Raw genomic sequence first — 25178 nt, forward strand, 5'->3', positions numbered from 1 at the left:
CTTGGCAGAAAAACAGCCCGAAAGCATGATGTTTCCACCCCCATGCTTCACAGTAGGTGTGGTGTTCTTGGGATGCAACTCAGTATTCTTCTTCTTCCAAACACGACGAGTTGAGTTTATACCAAAATGGATACATGGATGATACAGCAGAGGATTGGGAAAATGTCATGTGGTCAGATGAAACCAAAATAGAATTTTTTTGTATAAACTCAACTCGAAGAGTACTGAGTTGCATCCCAAGAACACCATACCTACTGTGAAGCATGGGGGTGGAAACATCATGCTTTGGGGCTGTTTTTCTGCTAAGGGCACAGGACAATTGATCCGTGTTAAGGAAAGAATGAATGGGGCCATGTATCGTGAGATTTTCAGCCAAAACCTCCTTCCATTAGTGAGAGCTTTGAATGGTTGACCAAATACTTATTTTCCACCATTTTTTACAAATAAAATCTTTAAAATTCCTGGATTTTTTTTTCACATTCTGTCTCTCACAGTTGAAGTGTACCTATGATGAAAATTACAGACCTCTGTCATCATTTTAAGTGGGAGAACTTGCACAATCGGTGGCTGACTAAATACTTGTTTTGCCCCACTGTAAGTGTTAAATGAGGTTGGAATTGTCCTATAAAACAGTGGTCCCCAACCACCGGGCCGCGGCCCGGTACTGGGCCGTGGCCCGATTGGTACCGGGCTGCAGAATAATTTTTTATTAATTTTTATTTAAAAAAAAAATATATATATATATATATATTTATTTATTAAATCAAAATAAAAAACACAATTTACACTTACAATTAGTGCACCAACCACAAACACTTCCCCTTTTCATGACAAAAACGTCCCTTTTTCATGACAAAGGAAAAAAAAAGAAAAAAAAAAAAAAAAGACACCCGCCCACCCGGGCCGCAGGACAAATTATTAAGTGTTGACCGGTCCGCGGATACAAAAAGGTTGGGGACCACTGCTATAAAAGCTGCAGAGATAGAGATAGAGAGAGAGAGAGAGGGGGGCTTAGGGGAGGAGCTTGGAGATGACAGCATCTTTCTCGAACTCAATTTAAACCAACCAAACAGGATCGACCCCCTCCTCAGCCTCGGTCACACACACACACACACACACACACACACACACATACACAAACACACACACACACACACGTGCAGCCTGCAGGGGGGACATGTCTCCTGCTCCGCTCTTTCCTCGGTCTGCATGAAAACAAAATAAAAAAAAAACAATTCCTACAAGTTGTCCCCTGGATACTCACCATCATGCTCCCGAGCCCGGCTTTAACGTCCTCCACCACGCCTTTTTCAGTCAAGGACATCCTGAAGTTGGAGTTGCAGCGTCAGTCCCAGGAGCTGCACTTCATCTCCTGCCTGCAGGCTCTGCCCGCGCAGTCCGGCTCCGGCGGGAGAGACTCGCCGCCCTCCTGCATGCTGGCCGGGAGAGACAGTCCCAGTCCGATCAGCTCGGGCTTGTCGGAGAGCGACGAGCGGATGTCTTACTTCGGCGCGCTGGCGGCACCCGACCGGCTGGGCGAGTCCGGGCTGCCGCCGGAGATGTTTGCCGCCGGGCACCCGGGGCAGATGCACGCCGCGGACCTCCAGGAGGACCAGGACGCCAGTAAGTGCAAATCAGTGCAGTAACAACTTTTGGCAAAACTCACCCAAAAATGTGTTGATAAAATACATCGTTTTTCAAAACTAAATATTTGATCATGCGGCAATTGTGCAGAAGTGCAACATTGTGTTTTAACATTAAAATCGAGGTCAAATATCATCAGGATATAAAAACACATTTGCATGATGTTATATTTAGCCTTAAAAGTACTGTCATTAAAAAAAAAAAATCATACTATAATAATCACTTTGTTGATTTTTGGATTATTTTATATGCAGCCTTTATAGGGGAAAAAAATCCCATTGATATTAGTTTAGTTTAGTCTTTATTTGAAGGGACAATGCACAGAAACCCATCCATCCATCCATTTTCCTACCGCTTATTCCCTTTTGGGGAAGCTCAAAAACAGATATGTTCTGTACAAGATTATAGCTCATTTCCACCTGCAGTCCCTGGCTACCTAAATTAAAAGGGATACATGCAATAAAATCATTACGATAAAATGATACCATCTGACATAATCAAATTAAAACCCTCTTTTTCAAGGGGAGTCCTGCACACTATAAAAATGTTGGGTTAAAAAATGTACATAAAAAGCTACATCATTTTTCAAAAGTAAATATTTGATCATGCGGCAATTGTGCAGAAGTGCAACATTGTGTTTTAACATTAAAACCGAGGTCAAATATCATCAGGATATAAAAACACATTTGCATGATGTTATATTTAGCCTTAAAAGTACTGTCATTTAAAAAAAAAAAAATCATATTATAATAATCACATTGTTGATTTTTGGATTATTTTATATGCAGCCTTTATAGGGGAAAAAAATCCCATTGATATTAGTTTAGTTTAGTCTTTATTTGAAGGGACAATGCACAGAAACCCATCCATCCATCCATTTTCTACCGCGTATTCCCTTTTGGGGAAGCTCAAAAACATATGTTCTGTACAAGATTATAGCTCATTTCCACCTGCAGTCCCTGGCTACCTAAATTAAAAGGGATACATGCAATAAAATCATTACGATAAAATGATACCATATGACATAATCAAATTAAAACCCTCTTTTTCAAGGGGAGTCCTGCACACTATAAAAATGTTGGGTTAAAAAATTTACATAAAAAGCTACATCATTTTTCAAAAGTAAATATTTGATCATGCGGCAATTGTGCAGAAGTGCAACATTGTGTTTTAACATTAAAATCGAGGTCAAATATCATCAGGATATAAAAACACATTTGCATGATGTTATATTTAGCCTTAAAAGTACTGTCATTAAAAAAAAAAAATCATATTATAATAATCACATTGTTGATTTTTGGATTATTTTATATGCAACCTTTATAGGGGAAAAAAATCCCATTGATATTAGTTTAGTTTAGTCTTTATTTGAAGGGACAATGCACAGAAACCCATCCATCCATCCATTTTCTACCGCTTATTCCCTTTTGGGGAAGCTCAAAAACAGATGTGTTCTGTACAAGATTATAGCTCATTTCCACCTGCAGTCCCTGGCTACCTAAATTAAAAGGGATACATGCAATAAAAACATTAAAATAAAATCATCACATAATCAAATTAAAAACCTCTTTTTCAAGGGGAGTCCTGCACACTCAAATAAATGTTGGGTTAAAAAATTCCAGGATTTCACAGCATTTAACAGTATTTTTCCAGATTTACTTGCATGCAATATTAAAATAAATGGCAGTAAAAAAAAAAAAAAAAAAAAAACTGATATCCTAATATTTCACAGCAATTAACTGTTATATCACCGTATAATAATGTTATCATAGTGATATCACAACAAATTAATGTAAATCTAAACTGCACACCAAATTTCAAACCCTCATTTGAGTTATTTTAACTCAACATTTTGGGTTGATTTTTTTTCAACCCAATTTTGTTGATTTTTGGATTATTTTATATGCAACCATTATAGGGAAAAAAATCCCATTGATATTAGTTTAGTTTACTCTATTTTTGAAAGGACAATGCACAGAAACATGAAGCTCAAAAACAGATGTGTTCTGTACAAGATTATAGCTCATTTCCACCTGCAGTCCCTGGCTACCTAAATTAAAAGGGATACATGCAATAAAATCATTACGATAAAATGATACCATATGACATAATCAAATTAAAACCCTCTTTTTCAAGGGGAGTCCTGCACACTATAAAAATGTTGGGTTAAAAAATGTACATAAAAAGCTACATCATTTTTCAAAAGTAAATATTTGATCATGCGGCAATTGTGCAGAAGTGCAACATTGTGTTTTAACATTAAAATCGAGGTCAAATATCATCAGGATATAGAAACACATTTGCATGATGTTATATTTAGCCTTAAAAGTACTGTCATTTAAAAAAAAAAATCATATTATAATAATCACATTGTTGATTTTTGGATTATTTTATATGCAGCCTTTATAGGGGAAAAAAATCCCATTGATATTAGTTTAGTTTAGTCTTTATTTGAAGGGACAATGCACAGAAACCCATCCATCCATCCATTTTCTACCGCTTATTCCCTTTTGGGGAAGCTCAAAAACGGATGTGTTCTGTACAAGATTATAGCTCATTTCCACCTGCAGTCCCTGGCTACCTAAATTAAAAGGGATACATGCAATAAAATCATTACAATTAAAATGATACCATATGACATAATCAAATTAAAACCCTCTTTTTCAAGGGGAGTCCTGCACACTATAAAAATGTTGGGTTAAAAAATTTACATAAAAAGCTACATCATTTTTCAAAAGTAAATATTTGATCATGCGGCAATTGTGCAGAAGTGCAACATTGTGTTTTAACATTAAAATCGAGGTCAAATATCATCAGGATATAAAAACACATTTGCATGATGTTATATTTAGCCTTAAAAGTACTGTCATTTAAAAAAAAAAATCATATTATAATAATCACTTTGTTGATTTTTGGATTATTTTATATGCAACCTTTATAGGGGAAAAAAATCCAATTGATATTAGTTTAGTTTAGTCTTTATTTGAAGGGACAATGCACAGAAACCCATCCATCCATCCATTTTCTACCGCTTATTCCCTTTTGGGGAAGCTCAAAAACAGATGTGTTCTGTACAAGATTACAGCTCATTTCCATCTGCAGTCCCTGGCTACCTAAATTAAAAGGGATACATGCAATAAAATCATTACGATAAAATAATACCATATGACATAATCAAATTAAAACCCTCTTTTTCAAGGGGAGTCCTGCACACTATAAAAATGTTGGGTTAAAAAATTTCCAGGATTTCACAGCATTTAACAGTATTTTTCCAGATTTACTTGCCATCCATTTTCTACCGCTTATTCCCTTTTATGGGGTCGCTGGCGCCTATCTCAGCTATACAATCGGGCGGAAGGCAGGGTACACCCTGGACCAGTCGCCACCTCATCGCAGATTTACTTGCATGCAATATTTTTAAAAAAGGCAGTAAAAAAAATAAATAAAAATGATATCCTTATATTTCACAGCAATTAACTGTTATGTCACCGTATAATAATGTTATCATAGTGATATCACAACAAATTAATGTAAATTTAAACTGCACACCAAATTTCAAACCCTCATTTGAGTTATTTCAACTCAACATTTTGGGTTGATTTTTTTTCAACCCAACTTTGTTGATTTTTGGATTATTTTGTATGCAACCTTTATAGGAAAATAATCCCATTGATATTAGTTTAGTTTACTCTATTTTTGAAAGGACAATGCACGGAAACATGAAGCTCAAAAACAGATGTGTTCTGTACAAGATTATAGCTCATTTCCATCTGCAGTCCCTGGCTACCTAAATTAAAAGGGATACATGCAATAAAAACATTACAATAAAATCATCACATAATCAAATTAAAAACCTCTTTTTCAAGGGGAGTCCTGCACACTAAAATAAATGTTGGGTTAAAAAATTCCAGGATTTCACAACATTTAACAGTATTTTTCCAGATATACTTGCATGCAATATTAAAACAAATGGCAGTAAAAAAAAAAAAAAATAACCGATATCCTAATATTTCACAGCAATTAACTGTTGTATCACCGTATAATAATGTCATCATAGTGATATCACAACAAATTAATATAAATTTAAACTGCACACTAAAAAATTTTGGGTTGAAAAATAACCCAATTAGGACCCAATTTCAAACCCTCATTTGAGTTATTTTAACTCGAAATTTTGGGTTGATTTTGGGTTGAATTATTTCACCAAAAAGTTGAGTTACGGTAACTTAATGTTGGGTTATTCCCAACTAAACTATTGGGTTGAATTATTCAACCCAAAAGTTGAGTGGTGCTAACTCAGTTTTGGGTGATTGGAAATAATGTTAATGATATTAATCTTTAATAAAATTCGAGAAAAAAGGCACTTTTAATTAAAAAAAAAAAAAGCCTTCCACCCGAGTAATTTGTTTATTGAGGCAACTGCATGCGTAGCAGACTATTGAACACGCTGTAAAAAAAAAAAAAAAAATTCAGGATTTCACAGCATTTAACAGTATTTTTCCAGATTTACTTGCATGCAATATTAAAACAAATGGCTGTAAAAAAAAAAAAAAAAAAAAATGATATCCTTATATTTCACAGCAATCAACTGTTATGTCACCGTATAATAATGTTATCATAGTGATATCACAACAAATTAATATAGATTTAAACTGCACACCAAATTTCAAACCCTCATTTGAGTTATTTTAACTCGACATTTTGGTTTGATTTTTTTTCAACCCAACTTTGTTGATTTTTGGATTATTTTATATGCAACCTTTATAGGAAAAAAATCCCATTGATATTAGTTTAGTTTACTCTATTTTTGAAAGGACAATGCACGGAAACATGAAGCTCAAAAACTGATGTGTTCTGTACAAGATTATAGCTCATTTCCACCTGCAGTCCCTGGCTACCTAAATTAAAGGGATACATGCAATAAAATCATCACATAATAAAATTAAAAACCTCTTGCCCAATATAAAAAATGTTGGGTTAAAAAATTCCAGGATTTCACAACATTTAACAGTATTTTTCCAGATTTACTTGCATGCAATATTAAAACAAATGGCAGTAAAAAAAAAAAAAAAATAACTGATATCCTAATATTTCACAGCAATTAACTGTTATGTCACCGTATAATAATGTTATCATAGTGATATCACAACAAATTAATATAAATTTAAACTGCATACTAAAAAATGTTGGGTTAAAAAATAACCCAATTATGACCAAACTTCAAACCCTCATTTGAGTTATTTTAACTCAATATTTTGGTTTGATTTTTTTTCAACCCAACTTTTGTGTTGAATTATTTCACCAAAAAGTTGAGTTACGGTAACTTAATGTTGGGTTATTCCCAACGAAACTACTGGGTTGAATTATTCAACCCAAAAGTTGAGTGGTGCTAACTCAGTTTTGGGTGATTGGAAATAATGTTAATGATATTAATCTTTAATAAAATTCGAGAAAAAAGACACTTTTTAATTAAAAAAAAAAAAAGCCTTCCACCCAAGTAATTTGTTTATTGAGGCAACTGCATGCGTTGCAGACTATTGAACACGCTGTAAAAAAAAAAAAAAAAAATTCAGGATTTCACAGCATTTAACAGTATTTTTCCAGATTTACTTGCATGCAATATTAAAACAAATGGCTGTAAAAAAAAAAAAAAAAAAAAAAAGATATCCTTATATTTCACAGCAATTAACTGTTATGTCACCGTATAATAATGTTATCATAGTGATGTCACAACAAATTAATATAAATTTAAACTGCACACCAAATTTCAAACCCTCATTTAAGTTATTTTAACTCAACATTTTGGTTAGATTTTTTTTCAACCCAACTTTTGTGTTGAATTATTTCACCAAAAAGTTGAGTTACGGTAACTTAATGTCGGGTTATTCCCGACCAAACTTGAATTTTTTAACCCAAAAGCTGAGTTGTGCTGACTCAATGTTGGGTGATTTTAAATAATGTTAATGAGATTAATCCTTAATAAAATTCAAGAAAAAAGTCACTTTTTAATAATAAAAAAAAAAGCCTTCCGCCCAAAAATGACTGTCAAGTAATTTGTTTATTGAGGCAACTGCATGCGTTGCAGACTCTTGAACACGCTGTGAAAAAATCTTTCACAGCATTTAACAATATTTTTCAATATCACAACAAATTACAAAAAATTTAAACTGCACACAAAAAAAATGCTTGGTTAAAAAATAACCCCATTTTAACCCAACTGCTTGTTCAGAAAAGGACAAACCCCTTATTTGAGTTATTTTAACCCAACATATTGGGTTAATTTTTTCCACCTGACTTTTGCATGGAATTATTTCACCAAAAATTTGAATTACGGTAACTTAATGTTGGCTCATTCCCAACCAAACTATTGGGTTGAATTATTTAACCCAAAAGTTGAGTTATGCTCACTACATTGTTGGGTTATTCCGAACCCAACTATTGGGTCAAGGAGGGCTAAATTGCGCAACCCAACGCCGCAGACCTCCAAGAGGACCAAGACACCTTTAAGTTCCACTCAAATTAAAATGAGTACGGTAATAAATTAACGGAAAATGTTACATATTTGATCATGCCACGCCTTGTGCAGAAGTGCATCATGCTGTTTTAACATTAAAAGCACACTTAAACTAATGAGGTCAAATATCGTCAGGATATAATTTATTTAGCGATAAAAGTACTGTCATTCAAATCACATTGTTGATTTTTGGATTATTTTATATGCAACCTTTGTAGGAAAAAAAAATCCCTTTGATATTAGTTTAGTTTAGTCTTTATTTGAAGGGACAATGCACAGAAACATGAAGCTCAAAAACATATGTTCTGTACAAGATTATAGCTCATTTCCATCTGGAGTCCCTGGCTACCTAATTTACAGGGATACATGTAATAAAATCATTACAATAAAATCATACCATAGAACATAATCAAATTAAAACCCTCTGTTTCAAGGGGAGTCCTGCACAATATAAAAATGTTGGGGTTAAAAAATTCCAGGATTTCACAGCATTTAAAAGTATTTTTCCAGATTTAAGTGCATTTAATATTAAAACAAATGGCAGTTAAAAAAAAAAAAAAAAAAATCTGATATCCTTGCACAACAATTAACTGTTTCTTCACAGTAAAATAGTGTAATCATAGTATTATCACAACACATTAATATACATTTAAATTGCACTCTAAAAAATGCTGGTTCAGAAAAGGTCGAACCCCTTATTTGAGTTATTTTAACGCAACATTTTGGGTTGATTTTTTTTCAACCAACTTTTGCGTTGAGTTATTTTACCAAAAAGTTGAGTTACGATGACTTAATGTTGGGTTATTCCCAACCAAACTATTGGGTTGAATTATTTAACCCAAAAGTTAAGTTATGCTCACTACAATGTCGGTTTATTCTTAACCCAACTATTGGGTCAAGGAGGGCTAAATTGCGCAACCCAACGCCGCAGACCTCCAAGAGGACCAAGACACCTTTAACACTCACATTAAAATCAGTACGGTAACAACTTGACTGCAAAATTTTAAATATTTGATAATACCACATTTTTTATTTTTGTACAAGTGGTAGAAAATGGATGGATGGATGGAATATGTTATATACAACCTTTATTTAACCAGAAAAAGAATCCCATGGATATTAAAAAAAACACAACTATTTTCCAAAGGGAGTCCTGGACACTAAAAGATGTTGGATTAAAAAAATTATCCAATTTTAACCCAACTACTGGGTCAGAAAAGGACGAAGCCCTTATTTGAGGGGTTTTAACTCAAGATTTTGGGTACATTTTTTCCAACCCAACTTTTGCGTTGAATTATTTAACCAGAAAGTTGAGTTATGATAAATTAATGTTGGGTTATTCCCAACCAAACTATTGGGCTGAATTATTTAATCCAAAAATTGAGTTACGCTAACTCAATGTTGCGTGATTGTAAATAATGTTAATGTGATTAATCCATAATAAAATTCCCTTCAAGAAAAGTCCCTTTTAATATATAAAAAAAAAAACGCCTTTCGCCCAAAAATGCGTTAATCATCGAAAAACAACCCAAAAATGATTAATAGTTTTTGAAAACCCAGAAATCCAGTAAAATAATACTCTTATAAACCCCCAAAAATTGATTGCTATTCATAAAAATAACTCCAACATTTAATTCAACACTCGCAACTCATAAAACGGGTTATCATAACCCAGTATTTTTTTAGTGTGTGTAAAAATAAAATAAAAATCTGTATATTTTATGGCAAAAACTGTTTATCTATTTAAAGTAATTAAAAAACAAAAACACCCAATTTTACAGTGTTTTTATTGTTAATTTCTCATAATTGGACAAAAACACACTCAAAAACGTTGGGTTAAAAAATAACCCAATTTTAACCCAACTGCTGGTTCAGAAAAGGACGAACCCCTTATTTGAATTATTTTAACCCAACATTTTGGGTCATTTTTTTCCACCCAACTTTTGCGTTTAACTATTTGACCAAAAAGTTGAGTTTTGATAACTTAATTTTGGGTTATTCCTAACCAAACAATTAGGTTGAATTATTCAACGCAAATATTGAGTTTTTATGCTAACTCAATGTTGGTTGATTCATAACCCAACTATTGGGTTGAATTTATTTAACACAAATGCTGAGTTATGCTCACTACATTGTTGGGTTATTCCAAACCCTCAAAAATATTGGGTTAAAAATTAACCCAATTTTAACCCAACTGCTGGTTCAGAAAAAGACGAACCCCTTATTTGAATTATTTCAACCCAACATTTTGGGTCAATTTTTTCCACCCAACTTTTGCGTTTAACTATTTGACCAAAAAGTTGAGTTTTGATAACTTAATTTTGGGTTACTCCCAACCAAAAAAATTAGGTTGAATTATTTGACACAAATATTAAGTTATTCTGACTCAATATCGGTTGATTTATAACCCAACTATTGGGTTGAATTTATTTAACACAAAAGCTGAGTTATGCTCACTACATTGTTGGGTTATTCCAAACCCTCAAAAATGTTGGGTTAAAAATTAACCCTATTTTAACCCAACTGCTGGTTCAGAAAATGACGAACCCCTTATTTGAATTATTTCAACCCAACATTTTGGGTCAATTTTTTCCACCCAACTTTTGCGTTTAACTATTTGACCAAAAAGTTGAGTTTTGATAACTTAATTTTGGGTTACTCCCAACCAAAAAATTAGGTTGAATTACTTAAAACAAATATTAAGTTATTCTAACTCAATGTTGGTTGATTCATAACCCAACTATTGGGTTAAATTTATTTAACACAAAAGCTGAGTTATGCTCACTACATTGTTGGGTTATTCCAAACCCCCAAAAATGTTGGGTTAAAAATTAACCCAATTTTAACCCAACTGCTGGTTCAGAAAAGGACGAACCCCTTATTTGAATTATTTTAACCCAGCATTTTGGGTCAATTTTTTCCACCCAACTTTTGCATTTAACTATTTGACCAAAAAGTTTAGTTTTGATAACTTAATTTTGGGTTATTCCTAACCAAACAATTAGGTTGAATTATTCAACGCAAATATTGAGTTTTTATGCTAACTCAATGTTGGTTGATTCATAACCCAACTATTGGGTTGAATTTATTTAAGACAAAAGCTGAGTTATGCTCACTACATTGTTGGGTTATTCCAAACCCTCAAAAACGTTGGGTTAAAAATTAACCCAATTTTACCCCAACTGCTGGTTCAGAAAAGGACAAACCCCTTATTTGAGTTATTTTAACCCAACATTTTGGGTCAATTTTTTCCACCCAATTTTTGCGTTTAACTATTTGACCAAAAAGTTCAGTTTTGATAACTTAATTTCTGGTTATTCCTAACCAAACAATTAGGTTAAATTATTCAACACAAATATTGAGTTTTTATGCTAACTCAATGTTGGTTGATTCATAACCCAACTATTGGGTTGAATTTATTTAACACAAAAGCTGAGTTGCGCAATTTAGCGCTCCTTGACCCAATAGTTGGTTAAAAAAGATCAATTATACTGCTGGTTTGTCTAACTCCTTACCAACTACTGATCAAAATTATTTTTATTCCATTAAAATATCCTCAAAAGCAAGATATGAGTGACATTTTTTTTTTTTTTAACAAGAATTGCTGTGTATGGTCAAGTAGTTCTGTACGGCATGCTGAAATATTTTCATGTACATAAAATGTGTGATTGGAAATAATGTTAATGAGATTAATCTTTAATAAAATTCCCTTCAAGAAAAAAGTAATTTTTTTATGGTAAAAAAACAAAGGCCTTTTACCCATAAATGTGTTACCCTTTGAAAAACAACCCAAAAATGGTTCATCATTTTGAAAACCCTCAAATTGAGTTAAAATCGTACCCTTATAACCCCCAAAAATTGATTGCTCTTCAAATAAATAACTACAGAATTTAACCCAACACTTGCAATTCATAAATTGGATTAGCAAAATAACCCAGCAGTTTTTATTGTATAATATTCACATTGTTGATTTTTGGATTATTTTATATATAACCTTCATTTAACCAGGAAAATAATCCCATTGATATAACAAACCTCTTTTCCAAGGGAATCCTTCCCAAGAGGCGAAATTACACATAAAATTACACATAAAATTACACATAAAATGACACATAAAATGACACATAAAATGACACAATAAAATGACAGGATGAACATCAAGTTGGGGTTATTAGTTGCATGCATCTTTTAAAGCAGGGGTGTCAAACTCATTTTTAGTTCAGGGGCCGCATGGAGGACAAATCTGTGCAGACGAGGGCCGGAATATTACAACAATGGCATTAAAATAAAAAAAAATAAAGGCAACTTCAGATTGTTTGCTTGGTCAAAAATAGAACAAACATATTTTAAAAATATTACAATAAAAATGTAGAAAAAAATACCGGCAGCAGTAAAGTTTATATGCATGATGGAAAGAAAAAAGTGATTGAATGTTTATAACTAAATACATTTACATATGCATAAAAATTAGTTTTTCCTTTTGTAATTTTTTTTATGAATTAAGTAACGTTTATGACGACCTTTTTCCTAAACACAATATAAAATGTAAGATATAACTGGATAATGCATACATTTATTTTTCAAAACGGTAACGAAAAAGTGGGACCCCAAATATTCACTGTGGGACCCCATTTGTTATGACTTAATGGGGTCCCTGGCAACCCGTTTTGAAAATTCCTAGAGCCGACACTGATGGAGTATTGGTGCGTGCAAAACAGCAGCAGGCGGCTGTGGCCTGCGGGCCGGTTCTAATACGAATCAAATATAACCCTGGGGGCCATGGATCATTCATTCACGGTCCAGATCTGGCCCGTGTGCCTCGGCTTTGACACCCCTGGTTTAAATCAATGTTTAAAAATACCCTGACATTTGGACACAGATGCAATTCTATTGTCAGAATGCTGTACAGTTTTTAATCGGGGTTGAAGTGATATTTGCCAGATTGTGTATTTAATCTGCATAAATGCATGATTAATGCAATATTTTGTGATCAATCACATGAGTTAACTCATCATTTTTGACCACCCTGCTTAAAAGTAATCCCCAAAATGTATGTCAGTTACACCAGGTAGCCCGCAAGGACCAGATGAGTCGCCCGCTGGCCTGTTCTAAAAATAGCTCAAATAGCAGCACTTACCAGTGAGCTGCCTCTATTTTTTTAAATGTTATTTATTTACTAGCAAGCTGGTCTCGCTTTGCTCGACATTTTTAATTCTAAGAGAGACAAAACTCAAATAGAATTTGAAAATCCAAGAAAATATTTTAAAGACTTGGTTTTCACTTGTTTAAATACATTCTTTTTTTTTTTACTTTGCTTCTTAAAACTTTCAGAAAGACAATTTTAGAGGAAAAATACGACCTTAAAAATAATTTTAGGATTTTTAAACACATATACCTTTTTACCTTTTAAATTCCTTCGTCCTCTTTTCTGACAATTTAAATCAATGTTCAAGTATTTTTTTATTTATTGTAAAGAATAATAAATACATTTTGATTTAATTCGTCATTTTAGCTTCTGTTTTTTTGACGAAGAATATTTGTGAAATATTTCTTCAAACTTATGATTAAAATTCAAAAAAATTATTCTGGCAAATCTAAAAAAAATCTTGAGAATCAGATTTAAATCTTATTTCAAAGTCTTTTGAATTTATTTTAAAATTTTTGTTTTGGAAAATCTTGAAGAAATAATGATTTGTCTTTGTTAGAAATATAGCTTGGTCCAATTTGTTATATATTCTAACAAAATTCAGATTGGATTTTAACCTATTTAAAACATGTCATCAAATTTTTTAAAATTAATCTTAATCAGGAAAAATGACTAATGATGTTCCATAAATTATTATTTAAATTTTTTCAAAAACATTCAAATTAGGTCGTTTTTCTCTTTTTTTTTGTCAGTTGAATTTTGAATTTTAAAGAGTCCAAATTGAAGATAAACTATGTTTCAAAATTAAATTTTCTTTTTTTCCTGTTTTCTCCTCTTTTAAACTGTTCAATTAAGTGTTTTTTTCCATTATTTATTCTCTACGAAAAACCTTCTGTAAGAGGAAACAAAATCTACGACGGAAATACCCATTTTATATATATATATAGATTTATTTATTAAAGGTAAATTGAGCAAATTGGCTATTTCCGGCAATTTATTTAAGTGTGTATCAAACTGGTAGCCCTTGGCATTAATCAGTACCCAAGAAGTAGCTCTTGGTTTCAAAAAGGTTGAAACTAAGGTTCATCTCAAGGAGAAATTCAGCCTAACATGAAAGGCAAATAACTGACAAAATATGGTCAAACGGTTATGGTTTGATTTTTTTTTGTGTGGCAAATACGCACAATAATTTGAATTGTTAAAGAAGAGGTGTCCAAACTTTTTCCACCAAATCACATGTGGGCCATTTTTATATATTTTTTTATATTTTAAAAGAGTGCAATAAAAAAAAAAAAGGAAATATATTTAGTCTCGACTTTGTGTTTGTTATAAGTGACAAAGCATATTACTAATTTTCCCATATTTATTTCCCAGCAGGTACAAGACATTAAAACAATGTTGAGAACTTATTGAATTAGGCAACTCAAACCTAACGTTGAAACAACACGCTTTTTGACCACGTTTAATCAATGTTGGGTTTTGACGTTGATTTGACCTTTAAAATGTGGTCATTTCCCGACCTACAACGTTGTCTCAATTTAGAAATACAACTATTTTTCAACGTTGTTTCAAAGTCACTTTTAAAGGACATGTGTGTATAATCAACGTTGTATCAATGCTTACGTTTTTATTGTCATTTTTATTTTTATTTTATCGTGTCATAATAACATCATTTTACGAAGCAAGCTATAATAATAAAATAATTCCACATATTTCAAGACAGTAACCTGATTACACTTTATTCTTATTTGACGTGGCGTGGTTGGGAGAGTGGCCGTGCCAGCAACCCTAGGGTTCCTGGTTCGATCCCCAGCTTCGACCAACCTAGTCACGTCCGTTGCGTCCTTGAGCAGGACACTTCACCCTTGCTCCTGGTTGGGTCGTGGTTAGGGCCTTGCATGGCAGCTCCCTCCATCAGTGTCTGTGAATGGGTGAATGTGGAAATAGTGTCAGAACGCTTTGAATACCTTGAAGGTAGAAAATTGCTATATATGCAAGTATAAGCTATTTATTTATTATACAGTATATTACATATTGGCAAATAAATAGTCCAGTAAGTTCAGTCGCACTCAAATAGAATGGTGCAACAACACTGCAAATACCATAATAAATAGGACAACAGAATTAATCAATATATATATATATATATTTTTTTTTTTAATGATAATGGAGTGCTACAGAAATGAGGGGCTCCAAAATTAAATCAAAATTAAATCAACAATAAATATTGGTCAGCTCGGAAAATGTATATTTTGTATACACTTCACGGTGGAAGAGGGGTTTGTGCGTCTGCCTCACAATACGAAGGTCCTGAGTAGTCCTGGGTTCAATCCCAGGCTCGGGATCTTTCTGTGTGGAGTTTGCATGTTCTCCCCGTGACTGTGTGGTTTTCCTCCCACTTCCAAAGACATGCACCTGGGGATAGATTGATTGGCAACACTAAAATTGTCCCTAGTGTGTGAATGTTGTCTGTCTATCTGTGTTGGCCCTGCGATGAGGTGGCGACTTGTCCAGGGTGTACACCGCCTTCCGCCCGATTGTAGCTGAGATAGGCGCCAGCGCCCCCCGCGACCCCAATGGGAATAAACGGTTGAAAATGGATGGATATATAAAATGATCCAAAAAATTATAACGGAGTGCTACAGAAATATTAGATGTATTCTTGATGGACTGCGATGAGGTGGCGACTTGTCCAGGGTGTACGCCGCCTTCCGCCCGATTGTAGCTGAGATAGTCACCAGGGTCCCCCCACGACCCCAAAGGGAATAAGCGGTAGAAAAATGGACGGATGGATGGATTTTTGATGGGCTACATAATTAAATCAACAATAAAATATTGGTCAGCTCGGAAAATTTATATTTTGTATACATTTGGAATTATTTTATGAAAATATGTCAATCTTTTTTCGTTTTTTTATTCCTCTGCAAATAAATAATATTTATGTGTGCTTTGTTTTGTTTGTTTTTTTATTTGCTTTGTCTTGTGTGTTTTGTTTTTCCTCTGTTTGTTATATATTTTGGCTAGTCATGTTATTTTTTGGACAATACCGTATTTCCTTGAATTGCCACAGAGTATATAGTATGCGCCTGCCTTGAATTACTGCCTGGTCAAACTCGCTTCGCAAAATAATTAGCGCATGCTTAGTATTACCGCCTGGTCAAACTTTCAGTAGGATTTAAGGTCCAAGCTTACATCACACTCAAATTTTTACTGCATACCTTTGGTAAGTGCCGGAGTGAGAAGAGGTTTTAAAATAATTAGCGCATGCTTACTTTTACCGCATGCCTTTGGTAAGCGCCGGAGTGAGAAGAGGTTTTAAAATAATTAGCGCATGCTTACTTTTACCGCATGCCTTTGGTAAGCGCAGGAGTGGGAAGAGGTTTTAGAATAATTAGCGCATGCTTACTTTTACCGCATGCCTTTGGTAAGCGCAGGAATGAGAAGAGGTTTTAGAATAATTAGCGCATGCTTACTTTTACCGCATGCCTTTGGTAAGCGCAGGAGTGAGAAGAGGTTTTAAAATAATTAGTGCATGCTTACTTTTACCGCATGCCTTTGGTAAGCGCAGGAGTGGGAAGAGGTTTTAAAATAATTAGCGCGTGCTTACTTTTACCGCATGCCTTTGGTAAGTGCCGGAGTGAGAAGAGGTTTTAAAATAATTAGCGCGTGCTTACTTTTACCGCATGCCTTTGGTAAGTGCCGGAGTGAGAAGAGGTTTTAGAATAATTAGCGCGTGCTTATTTTTACCGCATGCCTTGGGTAAGCGCAGGAATGAGAAGAGGTTTTAAAATAATTAGCGCATGCTTACTTTTACCGCATGCCTTTGGTAAGCACAGGAATGAGAAGAGGTTTTAAATTAATTAGCGCCCCGGCGGCAATTTAAGGAAATACGGTAATCAATGTACAAAAAAAATTTAAAAATTATAATAGAGTGCTACAGTAATATTAGATTTATTTTTGATGGGCTATAAAGTTAAATCAACGATAAATATTGGTCAGCTCGGAAAATTAATATTTTGTACACATTTGGAATTATTTTATGAAAATGTCAATCTTTTTTTCTTTTTTATTCCTCCGCAAATAAATAATATATATTTGTGTGCTGTGTTTTATTTGGCTTTTTATTTGCTTTGTCTTGTGTGTTTTGTTTTTCCTCTGTTTGTTGTATTTTTTGGCTGGTGTTATTTTGGAAAATATCGTATTTCCTTGAATTGCCGCAGAGTATATAGTATGCGCCTGCCTTAAATTACTGTGGGGGCAAACTCGTTTCGCAAAATAATTAGCGCATGCTTAGTATTACCTCCTGGTCAAACTTGTGACACTTCCCCTGTCATTATTTTCAACACCGGTAATTTGAAATCACATAACGGGAAGAACATTAAGAGCTATTCAGTAGGATTTAAGGTCCAAGCTTACATCACACTCAATTTTTTACTCCATGCCTTTGGTAAGTGCCGGAGTGAGAAGAGGTTTTAAAATAATTATCGCATGCTTACTTTTACCGCATGCCGTTGGTAAGTGCAGGAATGAGAAGAGGTTTTAAATTAATTCAAGGAAATACGGTAATCAGTATACAAAAAAAAAGTTAAAATGATAATAGAGTGCTACAGTAATATTAGATTTATTTTTGATGGGTTATAAAGTTAAATCAACGATAAATATTGGTCAGCTCGGAAAATTAATATTTTGTACACATTTGGAATTATTTTATGAAAATGTCAATCTTTTTTTTTTTTATCATTCCTCTGCAAATAAATAATATATATATATATGTGTGCTTTGTTTTTTTTTTTTTTTATTTGCTTTGTCTTCTGTGTTTTGTTTTTCCTCTTTTTGTTACATATTTTGGCTGGTGTTATTTTTTGGGAAAAATATCCATCCATCCATTTTCCTACCGCTTATTCCCTTTTGGGGTGGCGGAGGGGGGGTGGGGGGCCGCTGGCGCCTATCTCAGCTACAATCTGGCGGAAGGCGGGGTACACCCTGGACACAGATAGACAGACAACATTCACACTCACATTCACACACTAGGGGCCAATTTCATACAAACATAAATGATAAATAAGTTGTTTGGGTTTTTTATTGGACTATTTTTCAAAGTGAGTTTGTAATTGTGAAATGCTGATTTTTTTTTAATAGACATTTAGAATAGAATAGAAAGTACTTTATTGATCCCTTAGGAAAATTCAGCACCACAGTTCGCTCACAATAGACAATAATAATAATAAATAATAATAAATAACATATATTATATATATGAATAATATAAATATATTCTACATATATAATTATATATATATATATAATTAATTATCATTTTAATTATAATTAAAAGTTAATGTATTGTTGCCATGTGCTTACTCTTCCCACCGGTGCTCGCCGCGCAGAGGTGTGCGCGTCGCTGCGGGGCGAGGAGGCCGAGAAGCCGGCCAGCAAGCAGCAGAGGACCCGCCGGAAGCCCCGGGTCCTCTTCTCCCAGACGCAGGTGTTCGAGCTGGAGCGTCGCTTCAAGCGGCAGCGCTACCTGTCCGCCCCGGAGAGAGAACACCTGGCCGGCTCGCTCAAGCTCACGCCCACGCAGGTGAAGATCTGGTTCCAGAACCGCAGGTACAAATGCAAGCGGCAGCGGCAGGACAAGTCCCTGGAAATGGTCGGCCATCATCACCACCACCACCACCATCATCCTCACCCTCCTGCCCCGCCGCCGCCGCCGCCGCCGAGGCGGGTGCACGTACCGGTGCTGGTGCGCGACGGGCGGCCCTGTTTGACAGGATCCCCGACATATAACGCCTCTTACTCGGTCGCAGCGAGCCCGTACAGCTACAGCGGCTACCCGGCCTACACCTACAGCAACTCCGCCTACAGCAACACTTACTGCACTAGTCTGCCCGCCCTGCAGCCCCCCAGCACCGCCGCCAACGCCTTCATGAGCATGACTTTGGGGCCCCTGGGGGCGCAGGCGCAGGGCCAACCCGCGCAAGGGACTGTGGGGCCTCCATGCCAGGGGACTCTGCAGGGCATCAGAGCCTGGTAACGCACATTTGAAATGGTGCAACAACAAAAAAAACTAAACTGCTGTTTATTTGTCTTTGAGTGTCATAAATAAGCACACAGTGAACAATTAACTATACGTCAGTTAATTGGAAATACGCAATTAATGCCGAATCTGCAGGATAAAGCTTTTTTTTTTTTTTTTTTTTTTTTAGATAATAATGTTTTTCACAGCATGCACACGTGACATGATGGATTGTATTCATGGCGATTTTATTATATCTAAAAAAATGATAATGCATACAAAACTGCAGAAATGTACACATTTTGTTATAAAATAAGGTATGTGTGAGTGTCCATATTAAAATTTTTACACACTTGAATCCAACCCACAGCTAAGAGTTTATTCATACACTTTTTTTTTGTTTTTTTATTGTATTTATTGAGGACAATAATGCACATGAATAAACTGATAATCAGTCACTGGCTAATAATCACATGACTTTCACAGTCATATTTATTTTGCTGTGAAGTTAAATGCAATGACATATAAAGTTATATATTTTTTTTAATATTAATTTGTTGTGAGGTTACAGTACATTTTTATTAATGTATTTTACTTTAGAAAAAATATACTGTTAAATGCTGTGAAATACTCGACAAAAAATAGTCCCAAAATAGAAGAAACAGGAAGGAAAATAACAGTATAATGTTAAGAACACAAAATAATTTAAATAAAAAAATACGACTCTTGTTAAAATTATGTTTCCGCTTTGTATTCATATTCAAAATCGCAATAATTGTTTTAAAACTTCGGTAACTTTTTGTAAAGTATTTACCCACTAGTATTATTATTTTTAATTTCCTATTTCGACTTGTGTAATATGTTTTCTTCTTTTTCATGACCCCCGCGACCCCGAAAGGGAATAAGCGGTAGAAAATGGATGGATGGATGGATGAACTTTTTTCATGACTGGGATGCATCTATATCAGTGGTCCCCAACCACCGGGCCGTGGCCCGATTGGTACCGGGCCACAGAATAATTTTTTATTCATTTTTATTTAAAAGAAAAAAAAAAATATATATATACATATATATATATATATATATATATATATATATATATATACATTTTTTTTAATTAAATCAACATAAAAACACAATATACACTTACAATTAGTGCACCAACCACAAAAACGTCCCTTTTTCATGACAAAAATGTCCCTTTTTCGTGAAAAAGAAAAAAATAGTTCCTGTGAAGTTAAATGGAATCACATATAAAGTTATTGTTTTTTATATTAATTTGTTGTGAGGTTACAGTACATTTTCATTAATGTATTTTATTTTGAAAAAATGTACTGTTAAATGCTGTGAAATACTCTACAATTTACATCAAAAAATAGTCCCAACATAGAAAAACAAGAAGGACAATAACAGTATCATGTTAAGAACACTAAACAAAATAAAAAAATACAAGTCTAGTTAAAATTATGTGTCCTCTTTGTATTCATATTCAAAATCTTTATAATTGTTTTCAAACTTAGGTAACTTTTTCTAAAGTATTTACCCACTAATATTATCATATTTAATTAATCTATTTCCAGCCATCCATCCATTTTCTACCGCTTATTCCCTTTTGGGGTCGCAGCGGGCGCTGGCGCCTATCTCAGCTACAATCGAGCGGAAGGCGGAGTACACCCTGGAAAAGTCGCCACCTCATCGCAGATTAATCTATTTCGACTTGTGTAATATGTTTTCCGCTTTTTAATGACTGGGATGCATCTATATAGCCTTACAGTGCTTGACTCCCTAAAGGGGTGTCCAAAGTGCGGCCCAGGGGCCAGAAATGGCCCCCCACCTCAAGTTTTGTTGGCCCGCAGAATATTGTCAGGATTAATTAAAAAAAAAAAATACAGTAAAAATGTGAGGAAAGAAAGTTACAAATTAGAAAAATAGGAAATGTTGACACAAATAGCTATATTTGATCCTGATAATACAACGCTCACACAAAATGTTGTGTTACATACAATTATTTGGTAACGCACATTTGAAATGGTGCAAAAAAAAAAAAATAAACTGCTGTTTATTTGTCTTTGAGTGTCATAAATAAGCACACAGTGAACAATTAACTATACGTCAGTTAATTGGAAATACACGCCACTGACACAATTAATGCCGTTTCTGCAGGATAAAGCATTTATTTTATTTCATTATTATTATTTTTTTTTAGATAATAATGTTTTTCACAGCATGCACGGGTGACATGATGGATTGTATTCATGGCGATCTAAAAAAAATAAATGATAATGCATACAAAACTGCAGAAATGTACACATTTTGTTATAAAATGTGGTATGTGTGAGTGTCCATATTAACATTTTTACACACTTGAATCCAACCTACAGCTAAGAGTTTATTCATACAACTTTTTTATTTTTATTTTTAATGTATTTATTGAGGACAATAATGCACATGAATAAACTGATAATCAGTCATTGGCTAATAATCGCATGACTTTCACAGTCATATTTATTTTGCTGTGAAGTTAAATGCAATGACATATAAAGTTATAGATTTTTTTTTATATTAATTTGTTGTGAGGTTACAGTACATTTTTATTAATGTATTTTACTGTGGAAGTGTGCTAATTTACATCAAAAAATAGTCCCAAAATAGAAGAAACAGGAAGGACAATAACAGTATCATGTTAAGAAGACAAAATAAAAAAAATAAAAAATTAAATTCTAGTTAAAATTAGGTGTCCGCTTTGTATTCATATTTAAAATTGTTATAATTGTGTTGGCCCTGAGATGAGGTGGCGACTTGTCCAGGATGTAACCCGCCTTCCGCCCGATTGTAGCTGAGATAGGCACCAGCGCAACCCGCCACCTCAAAGGGAATAAGCGGTAGGAAATGGATGGATGTTATAAAACTTAGGTAACATTTTGTAAAGTATTTACCCACTAATATTATTATATTTAATTAATCTATTTTGATTCGTGTAATATATTTTCTTCACAGAATTTAGCTGTAACTTTAGTGTAATGGTCTGTTAAAAGACATTGATACAACGTTGATTACACAACACGTCCTTTAAAACTGACTTTGAAACAACGTTGCAAAATAGCTGTATGTGTAAATTGAGACAATGTTGACGTCTAACGTTGGATCCACGTTGTTGGTTTGGAAATGACCGAATTTCAATGGTCAAATCAATGTCACAACCTGACATTGAACAAACGTTGTCAAAAAGCATGTTGTTTCAACCATGTAGTGGTGTTGTTGGATATCGGTCGGGAAATGACGAAAATTCAACGGTCAAATCAACATCACAACCTGACATTGAATAAACGTCATCAAAAAGCTTGTTGTTTCAACGTTCTAGTTGTGTTGTAGAATATTGGTAGAGGAAATGACGAAATTCAACGGTCAAATCAACGTCAGAACCCAACATTGATTAAACATCGCCAAAAAAGCATGTTGCTTCAACGTTAGGTTTGAGTTATAGAATTTTGGTTGGGATATGACCAAAATTCAATGGTCAAATCAACGTTGAAACCCAACATTGATTAAACGTCGTCAAAAAGGCATGTTGTTTCTACGTTGTATTTGTGTTACAGAAATTTGGTCAGGAAATGACCAAAAATTCAATGGTCAAATCAACGTCAGAACTTAACATTGAATAAACGTTGTCAAAAATCATGTTGCTTCAACGTTAGGTTTGAGTTTAGAATTTTGGTTGGGAAATTACCAAAAATTCAATGGTCAAATCGACATCACAACCTAACGTTGAATAAACGTTGTCAAAAAACATGTTTCACCCATGCAGTTGTGTTGTAGAATATTGGTTGGGAAATGACCAAATTTCAATGGTTAAACTAACGTCACAACCTGACATTGAATAAACGTCATCAAAAAGCGTGTTGTTTTAACGTTAGGTTTGAGTTATATAGAATTTTGGTTGGGAAATGACCAAAATTCAACGGTCAAATCAATGTCCCAACCCAACATTGATTAAATGTCGTCAAAAAGCATGTTTCAACGTATTTGTCTTACGGAATTTTGGTTGGGAGATTACCAAAATTCAATGGTCAAATCAATGTCAGAACCTAACATTGAAGAACCGTTGTCAAAAATCATGTTGCTTCAATTTTAGGTTTGAGTTATAGAATTTTGGTTGGGAAATGACCAAAATTCAACGGTCGAATCAATGTCAAAACCCAACATTAAAATAAGTGTTGTCAAAAAGCGTGTTGTTTCAACGTTGTCTTTGGATTGTAGAATATTGGTCGGGATAAGACCAAAATTCAACGGTCAAATCAAAGTCAGAACCTAAAATAGATTAAACGTCGTCAAAAAGGCATGTTTTTTCTACGTTGTATTTGTGTTACAAAAATTTGGTCAGGAAATTACCAAAATTCAATGGTCAAACCAACGTCAAAACCCAACATTGATTAAACGTCATCAAAAAGGCATGTTGTTTCTACGTTGTAGTTGTGTTACAGAAATTTGGTCAGGAAATGACCAAAAATTCATGGGTCAAATCAACGTCAGAACTTAACATTAATTAAATGTCTTCAATGTTAAATGTCTTCAAAGCGTGTTATTTCAACTTTAGGTTTGTGTTATAGAAATTTGGTCAGGAAATGACCAACAATTCTATGGTCTAATCAACGTCAGAACACAGCATTGATTAAACGTCTTCAATGTTGTTTCAACGTTATGTTTGTGTTACAGAATTTTGGTTGGAAAATTACCAAAATTCAATGGTCAAATCAACGTCAGAAACTAACATTGAATAAACATCGTCAAAAATCATGTTGCTTCAATTTTAGGTTTGAGTTATAGAATTTTGGTCGGGAAATGACCATAATTCAACGGTCGAATCAATGTCAAAACCCAACATTAAAATAAGTGTTGTCAAAAAGCGTGTTGTTTCAACGTTGTCTTCGGATTGTAGAATATTGGTCGGGATATGACCAAAATTCAACGGTCAAATCAAAGTCAGAACCTAACATTGATTAACCGTCGTCAAAAAGTATGTTGTTTCAAAGTTGTATTTGTGTTGTAGAATTTTGGTTGGGAAATTACCGAAATTCAATGGTCAAATTAACGTCAGAACGTAACATTGAATAAACATCGTCAAAAATCATGTTGCTTCAATTTTAGGTTTGAGTTATAGAATTTTGGTCGGGAAATGACCAAAATTCAACGGTGAAATCAATGTCAAAACCCAACATTGAATAAGCGTTGTCAAAAAGCGTGTTGTTTCAACGTTGTCTTTGGATTGTAGAATATTGGTCGGGATGTGACCAAAATTCAACGGTCAAATCAAAGTCAGAACCTAACATTGATTAACCGTTGTCAAAAAGCATGTTGTTTCAACGTTACGTTTGAGTTATAGAATTTTTGTTGGGAAATAACCAAAAATTCAATGGTCAAAACCAACGTCAGAACACAACATTGATTAGACGTTGTCAAAAAGCGTGTTGGTTCAATGTTGTCTGGATTGTAGAATATTGGTCGGGATATGACCAAAATTCAACGGTCAAATCAAAGTCAGAACCTAACATTGATTAACCGTTGTCAGAAAGCATGTTGCTTCAACGTTAGGTCTGAGTTATAGAATTTTTGTTGGGAAATAACCAAAAATTCAATGGTCAAATCAATGTCAAAACCCAACATTAATTAAACGCCGTCAAAAAGGCATGTTGTTTCTACGTTGTATTTGTGTTACAGAAATTTGGTCAGGAAATGACCAAAAAATAATTGGTCAAATCAACATCAGAACTTAACATTGAATAAATGTTGTCAAAAATCATGTTGCTTCAACTTTAGGTTTGATTTTTGGTTGGGAAAATACCAAAATTCAACGGTCAAAT

General features: G+C 34.0%; 1 protein-coding gene across 1 annotated transcript; it reads left to right on the plus strand.

Moving 5' to 3' along the window:
* The first annotated feature begins 1104 nt into the window (after window positions 1-1104).
* Window positions 1105-19778, plus strand: LOC133558755 (homeobox protein Nkx-2.5-like). Its single transcript, XM_061909914.1, has 2 exons — window positions 1105-1623; window positions 18692-19778. Exons 1-2 carry the CDS (start codon window positions 1269-1271, stop codon window positions 19336-19338), a joined length of 1002 nt encoding a protein of 333 aa, XP_061765898.1. The 5' UTR covers window positions 1105-1268; the 3' UTR covers window positions 19339-19778.
* Window positions 19779-25178: the final 5400 nt, after the last annotated feature.

This window comes from Nerophis ophidion, linkage group LG09 (genome assembly GCF_033978795.1).
Source record: "Nerophis ophidion isolate RoL-2023_Sa linkage group LG09, RoL_Noph_v1.0, whole genome shotgun sequence".
Lineage (NCBI taxonomy): Eukaryota > Metazoa > Chordata > Actinopteri > Syngnathiformes > Syngnathidae > Nerophis > Nerophis ophidion.

Coding starts and splice junctions, on each gene's coding strand:
- LOC133558755 (XM_061909914.1), top strand. CDS start 1,269: ATGCTCCCGAGCCCGGCTTTAACGTCCTCCACCACGCCTTTTTCAGTC. Junction 1,624..18,691: donor CCAGGAGGACCAGGACGCCA/GTAAGTGCAAAT, acceptor CTCGCCGCGCAG/AGGTGTGCGCGTCGCTGCGG.